Source organism: Aptenodytes forsteri, unplaced genomic scaffold (genome assembly GCF_000699145.1).
Source record: "Aptenodytes forsteri isolate BGI_AS27 unplaced genomic scaffold, ASM69914v1 Scaffold13, whole genome shotgun sequence".
In the NCBI taxonomy this organism is placed as follows: Eukaryota; Metazoa; Chordata; class Aves; order Sphenisciformes; family Spheniscidae; genus Aptenodytes; species Aptenodytes forsteri.
This window is the reverse complement of record NW_008794543.1, coordinates 6,151,477-6,162,368: the sequence shown is the minus strand read 5'-3', so window position 1 is coordinate 6,162,368 and position 10,892 is coordinate 6,151,477. Positions and strand designations below refer to the sequence as shown.

General features: G+C 37.3%; 1 protein-coding gene across 1 annotated transcript; it reads right to left on the bottom strand.

Moving 5' to 3' along the window:
- Positions 1–3,054: 3,054 nt before the first annotated feature.
- SPCS3 (signal peptidase complex subunit 3) lies at positions 3,055–10,744 on the bottom strand. Its single transcript, XM_009272350.2, has 5 exons — positions 10,666–10,744; positions 8,600–8,673; positions 5,833–5,909; positions 4,248–4,363; positions 3,055–3,505 (listed from the first exon to the last, which is right to left on the bottom strand). Exons 1-5 carry the CDS (start codon positions 10,695–10,697, stop codon positions 3,373–3,375), a joined length of 432 nt encoding a protein of 143 aa, XP_009270625.1. The 5' UTR covers positions 10,698–10,744; the 3' UTR covers positions 3,055–3,372.
- Positions 10,745–10,892: the final 148 nt, after the last annotated feature.

Below are 10,892 nucleotides of genomic sequence, written 5' to 3'. Positions count from 1 at the left end.
TTGTCTTTAACGACAGCGGCCAGATTGCGTTCTAGCTGGGCTTTTGCCTTTCTCATTTCTTCTCTGCACGACCTAACGAGATCCCTGTACTCTTCTTGAGTCGCCTGCCCCTTCTTCCACAAGCCGTAAACTCTCCTTTTTTTACTGAGTCCCAGCAAAAGCTCCCCGTTCAGCCAGGCCGGTCGTCTTAAGAATAAACAACCAATAGTTAGAAGTCATTTATTTTCTCAATGTCTTTCTATCTATATCTATAGTGCCACTCCATAAATAAGACTTGTATGCACAGGTGAGCAGAGCTGTAAATACAGATTTTTGCAAGTTATTTTCACTTCCTGCACAGGGCTTTCTGTGTCATGCTGCATGCTCTCGACAGTAAATGGAAACCCAGGCTACTTCAAGAATTTGCTTTTTTCAGTCCTTAGACAAGAACTCCTGTCTCCAGAACCTCAATAAATTGCTATCTGAAATGCATCAGAAGTGTTTTCAGTTCAAATTTCCTACAAAAGGGTTTCAAGCCTTTTCCCATTAAGTAAATCAGTTGCAAGGGAATACATCTTTTGTACACATCACTACATAAAACATCATTATTTAGTCAGTAACACACCTAAGAGAACAATCAGGTGCCAGCATACACACTTCTTTTTATAAGATGTATCGGAAGAGACAAGAGGAAGTAAATGCCATTTGCTTCCATGAAAGAGCGTTCTTTTTACAAATGGTTTGAGAATTGTCACAACAAAATACAGGAGTCATTTTACTTTTTGAAAAGCTTTAAAGAGACCAACTGAGGCATTTGCCTCCTTGCTCCCTGAACCGAGAACAGAGAGCATCCTGTTCCGCTCGGTGGCTGAGAAGGGAAGAGCAAGCTATTACAGTTTCATTTAAGTGCTCATCTATGCCCGCCTTTCCCTCAGGATAAAACCAATTTCTTCTCCCTAAGAACAGAAACTCAGTGATGGTTTCTTCTTCATCCCTCTGAAATGCTTACCTCAAACATAATTTCTCTTCACTGGGAATGGCTAGAAAATCTTCAAGCATGATGTTTGAAGCTACAGTTTTAGTGTCTTAAAATTCTGCTATTATCTGCTGGGAGGAATGTACCATTTTGGAGGAAAGAAGGTAGATTTATCTCTGACGTTTTTTGACAGCGGATCCTTGTCTTTGTAGTTAAAGCATCTCTGTCATAGACAGCCTTTATATTCATTGGAAGAGTACTGCCAAAGGAATACAGGGAAGTGGTTGAATGGCAAGCCACAAGAAATAAGTTTCAGTAAGCATTTCAGGAATATAATTTATGAATAAACTAACCACTTACTTGGCAATTAACAAAACAACTCCACAACTTTGCCCAATTATCCTTAAAAAAATATTTAATTTTCCTTTTGTATGACAGTATTAAATTCTCTATAACAGTTTAGAGCAATATAGACCTTTGATATCAAAGCGCAGAAAAAATAGGATGTATTTCAGTGTGCTGATTATGCTAATCTGTGGAAAACAGCACAAGTTCAGAGAACTGAAATTCATGTAAATATGCTCGATACAAATGAAAAATTGTCCTGAAATATTCCCGTGAAAATATTTTTTTAGTTTTCATACTGAAACAAAATTTTGTTTGTACAAAGACAAAGCACTTTTTGGAAATTTTTTCAACACGTCTTTGATTGATATACCAACACGGAAAATGTACTAAATTACTTAGGGATAATTCACAAATATTAAAGATCCCTTTTTAAAAGCAAGTTGGCTTCCTTTGATAATTGATAATTCACAAATATTAAAGATCCCTTTTTAAAAGCAAGCCTCAAAATCCATCAGCTCTTAGGTGAACTCACAACGAAGGGGAGACTCTGGCAAGTTGGCTTCCTCAAAATCCATCAGCTCTTAGGTGAACTCACAACGAAGGGGAGACTCTGCTCCAATCTTTTGCATCTCTTCTTTTGAAAGGTTTGTCACACTGCAATTCTCATCATTTTTTTCCTATTACTTTTTCTGATTTACAATACTAAAAAACTCAGTTTTAATTTCAGACTATGTTTGCTCTTTTTGGAAGTCCCCAGAACATTCAGAACATTCCATGTCCGGCAATAAATTAACTTCTACTATACTTTTGTTTGAATATATACATCTACATTAAGAACTACGTCAGGAAGGGCTCCTCCTTCTGGATATATGATGAGCAAGAAACATTCGTTGATCAGCATAAACCATCGTTATTGCCAGGAGGCAATCCTGATACTCTGTTTCTTCCTTCTGTCCTCCCAACTATGACAAGCATTTGCGGCTGTAGCTGAGTGAAGGAGGACACAAAGAGCAGGATGCGCAGCCACAGAGAGGCCACTTCTTCAGCAGAGGTGCTGACTGAAGCCGCTACACACTGCTTCCTACCTTTCCTGGTTGATGCAAAGCAGGAAGACTTGCAGGTAGACTCATATCCATATTCAAGGTGGTAAATCTGTCTAAATTCCTCCAGGTTCCCATGGGAAATCGTCTATTTATTAAATGTTGTCCCAGACTCTTCTGGAGAACATGTCCCATTCCTTGCTACGGAAGGGCCCCTCTAATATTAGCTGTCTCAACCCCCCTCTGGAACAAGTGTGTTCATTCTTCCTGCTGAGCAGATCCCAGTAAAAATCAAGTGGTTGCTTTGTAGACAGTCTTTCTTTACCTAAAGCTTTTACTTTTCTTACCGACTTACGCTTAATACACTGAAAAGATTTCTTTTTATTCCTCCAGTTAGCTGCATTATAAGTAGTTATTAAAATGTTTTACAATACAGAATTGCACGTGGGCTACATCAACGGCACTGAAAACAAGATCTGCAGGCTGACTGACAGATAATGAACTATCAGTTCTCAAAGTAGCTGTTGGCAGTCCTAGAAAGGACCAAGCTTACCTTACTGTAAGGTAAGCACGCATTTAGCAAAATGCTGTAAAACAGAATAGCCATTTCCTTCAGGCACTCAAAGAAACTGACTCCAGAAGGTGTATTTAGGTTCTACACAGGTTAAATAACTATCACAGTACCTCAAAAAAAACCACAGTAAGACTATCTTCTGGTTTAAAAATGTTTATTTAAAAGAAAAGGAGATCTATACCCAGATGGCCAGGAGAAAGGGAAAAAAAAAAAAAAATTCCTCAGTTTTCCCCCCAAAACCATTACTCTGCAATTTACCTTTCCCTTAAGTTTCAGCTTCAATGTTTTATGTAAAAAAAACCTGGAACTTTCATTTCCCTTCCTATGCTGTTAGACCTGAGGAAATTAAGTACCTTTCACTGAAGGGTTGCATGGGATGTGAGAAGAAACCGCAATAAAATTTATTCACAATATACAAAAATAAAAATATCTTGCTTAGGATTCAGTATTATAATTTAATAACTTTTTGTTGTTTCATAGGTATCTGGGAAAGGTACAGACACATGTCCTGATCCTGTTACAAGAGGTAGAATGCCAGCATTTGGTACAACATTCCAGGAGAGAGTCAAAGTGACATTCCTGTTTCCCCTGCAAAAGCAACAAAGACTATCAGCACAAATACTCAAGTTAACCAATTTAATTAATTGATAATATTAATTAAATTAGGATACAAGTTATTTTCCTGCCTCAGAAACAAGGGGCTTTTTAATTTATGTAGTTACTTCATGAAGTATTACATATTTTATTGTATTATATTATATATAATGTATATATTTACATTTAAATGGTTGATGCCCCATCCCTGGAAACATTCCAGGTCAGGTTGGACGGGGCTCTGAGCAACCTGATCTAGTTGAAGATGTCCCTGCCCACGGCAGGGGGGTTGGACTAGATAACCTTTAGAGGTCCCTTCCAACCCAAACTATTCTATGATTCTGTGACTTTCCAGGTAAGGCTTTTTTTTTTTTTTTTACTGTTACCTAACTCCTTTGGAGTTCAGTGCATCACAGAACCAATTCTACGCAGACAAGAATATTGGAAGCAGAAACTCAGAAGCCTATTGCTCGTATTAGCAGTGTATCTTCTAGTCTACAGAAGAAACAGGATATCTTGTATCCCAAGGTCATCTTCTAACAATCAAACTACAAAGATGCAATAGACTGAGAGAATATCAGATAGAATATAGGTACCTTACCACAGCAATAAAAACACATATAAAATGCAAAGCATGCAAGTAAATTTAATTAATTGAAATAATAATAATAATAATAATAACAACAACAACAACAACAAAACAACAACAACAATAATAATAATAGGATTTACTTACTTGAGACCATTTCCATCATCAAAGAAAAAGTACTTTGACTTCATGTCTTTTAAGAACAGCCTTGGGTTATCTCCTCTCAACATGATCTTGTCCCAAAGGACCACCTGGTTTAGAGCCTAAAAATACAATTGTAATTAAGTCAGCAAGGTACCTTACAAGATCATACTCTCTCACTGGAATTTCATAGCATTATTCATCTAAAACCCCTAAAGTTGAAGTACATGCTTGCAATCCGTAACTAATTTAACAAAATAATGCTTTACAGGGGGGAAACTACTACTACTACTACACGCTGAAGTGTGGCACAGACTAAATGGAAACAACAAAGAACAGCTCAATAAAACATGAGAAAGCCATTTAAAAAAGTCATAAGCTTTCAAAGACTTTTACAAAGTATGATGGGTTTTCCTTTTGAATTGCAAAGGCAAGTCATTTTTAAAGCAGTATTTAGACTTTGTTTCAAATAAAGGACTTAAATTGAACTATCATGACACTGCCTAGGTATTTAACATTTTTCCAACTTTAATGGAAAAAAAATCTCTACTTGAATTGCAAGGGAAACCCCAAGAATTGTATGAACAATTCAAAAGACGGATCCCAAATTCTTAAATATTTGAAACTTTATACTGTTCTTTTAAGTAGTTAGGTGCTAAACAGTCTTGTTTAGTACCTTATAGAACAATTTAGAAAAGATATTTCCCAGCATTTGTGAGAACTAGTGATGTATGTGAAAAAAAAAATCTAAAAGATGAAACAAGACAGTAAAGTCCCAGACCCTAATAAAGAACACTAAAAACTATTTTAGTACAAACACAATATCCACCAGCATGTATAAAATAACTAAGGTATTTAAAAAAAAAAAAAAGAAAGAAAAGTAGGGAGATAGTTTTGTGCAGCAGGTTAAGAAAAAACCCCAAGCCTTCACTACATCCTTGCAATGTGACCACTGTAGCTTAAACTAGAATTCAGTGGTACCATGGCAGCGTGGCGTTTCATTAAAATAAATTTTCCATGGGCTGTTCCACACAGCTCCTATCAGATCAGTGAAAAAAGCCTTCAGCTATCCAAAGTGAGAAATCAGAAGCAACCAATTTAAAGGATGCAGCAAGGCCAATAATTTGAGAAGTATGACAAGGTAACATAAATGTATTATGGGGTTACAGTAACTGGTACGGGCAAACACTTCTGTGATCTATGAACAAAAGAGCTACCACACCTGGCCAGACCAAAGGCCACTATATCTTGTTTCTAACAGCAGTGAACTGCAGAACGTTAGGGAAAAATAAAACAGACAGAGCAAATAAGCTAAAAACATCATTTACAGTCCACTGTTGTAAGGGAACAACAAGGCATGTGTTACTTTTCTCCCACTCTGCTAGGCACATATCAAGTTAGGTTTCATGAGGGTGAACTTCCCACCCTGCAGTTAAACTGTCAAGAAAATAACAATCATGAAGGCCAGTAACAAGAGTCCCAGCTAGTAGGAAATGCTGGTGCCTTAACTCTTCCCAGCAGAACTTCAGAATGTTAAAAATAGCCGCAGTACAAAATGGGTAATTGCTTCAACTTTCTTTTTGATACTTACATTGTTTTTCGTTGCATATTCTGCAGACAAATATAGAAACAATTGTTTAACATTCCAGTCAAATATACTCTGCAGATGTATGCGAGTTAAGAAAAATACCATATTGTACTTACATAACCTTGTTTTATTTTTACAAGATCTAAATAGACTACAATAATTACAGTGAGTTCTTACCTTTCAACATACCTCATCTTATTTATAAATCAGAGCACTTCCAGGAGTTCTAACATATATTTTAATCATATTGAAGCAACAGGTTTTTGGTTTGGTTTTTTACTATTTATGAAATCTAACAGCTATTTCCTCCAATGATTTAAGAGTTCTATATTTGACACTGCAAGCTAGTAAGCATAATCTGCTGCTAGACAACCTATTATAAAACCTTAAACATAAAAGGCAAGACAGAATTCTTCAGTAAATATCTTCAAAACGATTATTTATACTATCAAAGAACCCTGGTATCCAACTGTGGATCGAGATACAACAGCATTAAACAATATATAAATACAAAATTGGCGGAGTGTAGAGAGTTCAAAGAGCCTCTATTACCCACATTAGAGAAGTTAGTAGATGGGAAGTATTTCGTATTGGAAGGGACACACCAAGAATTAGCAAATTTAATTACCTACTTACTACAATATTAGACTGGAGCAAAACTCTGCTCAGAGTTTTGATCAACAGTGAAGAACTGATGACTGCCATTTGAGACTGTCAGTATAATAAAGCTGATATTCCAAATACTTGTCTGTTTATTTAGCAATACAATGCACCGTGTGTGACTGCTAAGGAAAAGACCTTTTAACTCACAATGAAGATTAGCTGTAACATTTTATTTCCCAGTCCTCTTTTTTATTCTATTTGCCACTATCTCAAAGAATAAATTACACAGATTCCCCAACCAGCCTCAAAATCTGTTCTATCTTGTTCCACTCATCCCAAGACTGAATCATGTTTTTAAGCTGCTAATTCAAACAGCAAGTAAGGAGAGAATTACATGATTAACTGCTGTTGCTGCAAGAATAGCTGGAGCTATTGTACTTGAACATTTTTTGCCATCTAACTCAAAACAACAAACAAGATTCTGAAGATCTCCTTTGTAGGATTTCTTAACACTTGTTAAAGTTAGCCATGAATTAAGTAAGCTAAAGAGAGTTTGTGAAAACTGCCTCCTCCCCTTTCCCTTCCCTAGTTTCTTTTTCTAACTGTCATTTTATTTAATTCTTCCTAGGACTAACACCTTGTTTCCGTTAGCTAAGAGAGCCCATGTACTAGAATCTCTTTACAAATTTTGTCCAAAAAAACCCACCAGAAAGTTGTATTTTACAACTCTACACGCTGCAAGGTTTATTTATGCCAGGCGTGAAAGATTAACTCAGAGTTTTTACAAAAAAATTTTAAAACTACCGCTACTATTAAAAGTTATTAAAACATGGAATTTTTATGTCCACATACTGCAGACTAATCCTTGTATAAGAACATTTCTTTTAAAGGTCCTGTCCTGCCTTGCTCTGCCTCCCCCTATATACACTGCATACAATTCATCTACCTTAGAATTTTAGTCTCTGGTTTTAATATGTATAAGCATTTCAGAGGTAAAACTCAAGACTTAAGAGTTCACCTCTCCTGCTTCCAGCTGATAAAAAAAAAAATCCCTCTTATTCATGTGCAACACACAGCTGCAAAAATCTGATTAACCTGTTAATCCAGCGTTCACATACATTCAAGATTTGTATTTTGTTTGATTTGCTTACACAATGTAGTATTCTCCAAAACAGGGACAGCGAAACACAGAGGTAATCAATGTCTTGCCTAACACAGTGACAAAAAACAGCAGACGGAAAAATCCCAGGAATCTCAGCCCAGCTGCAAAGCAAGCCTTAGTGTAATCACCTGAGGTAAAGCATGTTGTCTCAGATTTGGTACTGACTTCTGCAGAAAAACACAGAATTTTTTTTATATCAAGACCCAAAATCCTAAGAATGATTCCCTTCTACTGTCAAAAAACCTACCCAAAACAAAAACAAACAAAACCACCCCCACACAACCCTCTTTCCCCAATAAAGAACAGCCTAACAGGGAAGCAGAGAAATTCTAAAGAAAAATTGCAAAAAGGTAACAGCAATGAGAAAGAGGCCAAAAAGTAACGTGATAAGTTTTGTGGTACCTCATATGCTTCCCAATGAATTTCATACTATTCAATGTTAAAGATTTGATAGTTTCACATCTAAGCAAGCAAAGGATTACAATGTCTTTTTATTCTTAAAGGAAGACAGGTACTTGTATGCAACTATTACGCGGCCAGAACTTTGAAACCCTCACAACAAAATGAGTTCAAAAGGTGCATCGGAGTTTCTAGATTCAGTACGACAGTCAAAATAGTATGTTATATAAACTCTATAATTAATTCACACCTCAAACCACCAATACAAACTTCACTTAACAGTAATACTGTCCAGATGTTAAACTGCATTTCCCATTATTACAGTGCACTTCACTATAGAGCCTGATTTTAAAAACAGGCATTAAAAAAAGAGAGAAAACAACTTGCCCTGTGTCATCTACTAGAGACAGAACAGCTATTCCATGTTCTATTTTATTGTCCTAGTTATGTAAAATACTACTTTTCACTGCTTTGAATTTATATTTTAAGACAAATTGCTAGTTTTCCTCAAGTCCTGAATATCTGAAGATTATATGGTAACAAAAATAGATGTCAAGATGTTCTTATTTCAAAATGTTCGCAAACCATTTTTTCCATTAAGGATATCTGCAGTAATGTCAAATGTGACGAATCCCAGATCACTTCTTTCTCTAGGTCCGGTGAAGTCTTCTACATTTTTTCTAAGACAAAACAAAACACAAGATTATCCTTTCTCATTATTTCTCTTTCATACATTACCTAAATTATTATTCTTATTACATATTTCCCACATCCATTTTCTGTACTTTCTTTTAAATACTTTTGGCTAAAATATAATCAACATTACAAAATAAAACCTGCTTTCCAGAAATTATGGAGCCCCAGTTTTGAATGACAGGCCTTGCCACCACAGTAGTCTAAGTTATACAAATAGTCTACAGACTTTTTCCTGTTAACAAAAATCTGTATCTACCCGTACCTGAACTGCACTACATTTCATTTTAGTAAAATGTGTTAGCCATCCCCAAATATATACAGCTGATTGGAACACCGGCAGCATAACTGTCTGCTAGCAACCATTTTCAATATTATTTCTCAACTTCCCATAAAAAAAAGCCTCTAGTGCTCAGTCTCATATAAGACACTCCAACCATTCTGATAAAACAGAGTTTATGTTTGTAGTTCACACAACTTACAAGATTTCTCCCTAGAATGTATTTAAGTAGCAGCAGAAAGAAAATGCTTATTTTCTTCTACATTATGGAAAATCGTATCGTTTTGGAAGACTTTACTACAAATCCACATTTGGAGGAATATCTGACATTGCCACACTAAACCACATCAAAAAAGAAACTGGAAAATAACAGAGAAACAGCAGATGTTTTCATATGTATTCACAAAGCTTATCAATTTACCAAACTTACCCTTACAAAGAGGAATACCAGAAGCAGGTTGGCAATCAGCTATGAACCTTAATTCCTCATGTAAAAAAAAAATTTATGAATTATGAACTTCTAATTTCATTTATTCCAGTTTGAAAATTAGTCCATTGAAATATTATTTCATTAAAACTAAGCTCAGTAACCTCAAAGAAAAAAGAAGTTTACCAGCAGAAAAAACACTTTTGGAGACAGTAGTTAAGAAAAACACCACCAAAACGTCCCAATTTTAGCCTCGCGATGAATTTCCATTCCTTCGCAAAAAGCAACATCTTCTTCGGTAGTAACCCTTATCAAGCACTTGACTTCATTTCTGAATCACTGTCTGTCTGGTGGAGTAACGGGTCTTAAGCCTGGGGTGTGCAGAACTTCTCAGAAGTTCAAGAAAAGCAACTAAGGTATAACACCTCTCATTAATACCAGATCTGTGCATCACAGAAGGCACTGGCACAGCTCTATAAATTTCATCCAAATTAGGCATTAGTATGCTACCTCATACATGTCAAGCTCACCGGAACACTCAAAAATACGTTTTTATGCTGTTTGCAATCCTCAGTCTAGCATAAATATGGGGTTTATTTTCCTGAGATATTAAACCAATCCAAAAGGCGACGGCAGTTCCCACTCTTCATTTGTGTTCATCTCCCCTTTCAAACCCTGCTGCTAGCCATCCACTCCTGCCACGTACCTTGGGGTGCTCCAAAGCTCCACAAGCTGCTTTAGCTCGCTAACTTGGCCAAAACCAAACTAAACAAACTCATTAGTTGAGTTAAAACAGCTCAGTATCCTGTGAGCCCCATTCGCCTGTGCAGCTCTGGTAAAGGACCATGTGGCTAGAAGCAGCAGCAAAGACCTCCACTTTTTGGTGGCAGCAGCAGCTGTTCAACTGCTCGTGAAACTACAGCCCTCCACACCATACACACTTAACTTGACGGAAGTTTTCTGTAACAAAATTTCCTTTAAAAAAAAAAAAAAGTAAAAGAGGTTCCCCTGGCACAAGTTTGCAGCGGCATATTGTGTCACGTGGGCAACGTGCTTTTGATGTGGTATTACGTATTCTACACCTGGTGCATTTCACAGGAAGATCAGCCATCCCAGTCAGTCTACTGTCACAGAGCTCAACAAAATATAAGGGATCTACTAATTAAGAAAAAGGCGCTAGGGAGATAAACCGTATGTTCATTTAGGTCCTTGCACCCTCAAAACTGTCAAAAGCAGTTCGCTCGACTCTCCTGGAAGTCACCACCCCCTTACCGAGAACGCGAGCGGTGTCTGCAAGCAAGCATGCCTTCACGCAACGGCCCTCATGGGCATCTTCAGCAGGTCACCGGTTGAACGCGCTGACCGGCCGCGAACCGCCCAGCGCGGGCGGCGCCGCCCCAGCTCCCGCCCGGCCGGGGCGTGAGGCGGCGGAGCACCGTCGTGGGGCTCCCTCATTGGCTCAGGCGGGGAGCGAGGGAGCGGGCAGGAAGCGGAGACCT

Bases quoted from the DNA above. Each gene is read 5' to 3' on its own strand.
- SPCS3 (XM_009272350.2), bottom strand. From the start codon at position 10,697: ATGCTTGCTTGCAGACACCGCTCGCGTTCTCG. The intron at 4,364-5,832 runs GTAAGTATCAAA...TTGTATTTTTAG, and splicing joins AATATGCAACGAAAAACAAT to GCTCTAAACCAGGTGGTCCT. The intron at 3,506-4,247 runs GTAAGTAAATCC...TTGCTTTTGCAG, and splicing joins GATGATGGAAATGGTCTCAA to GGGAAACAGGAATGTCACTT.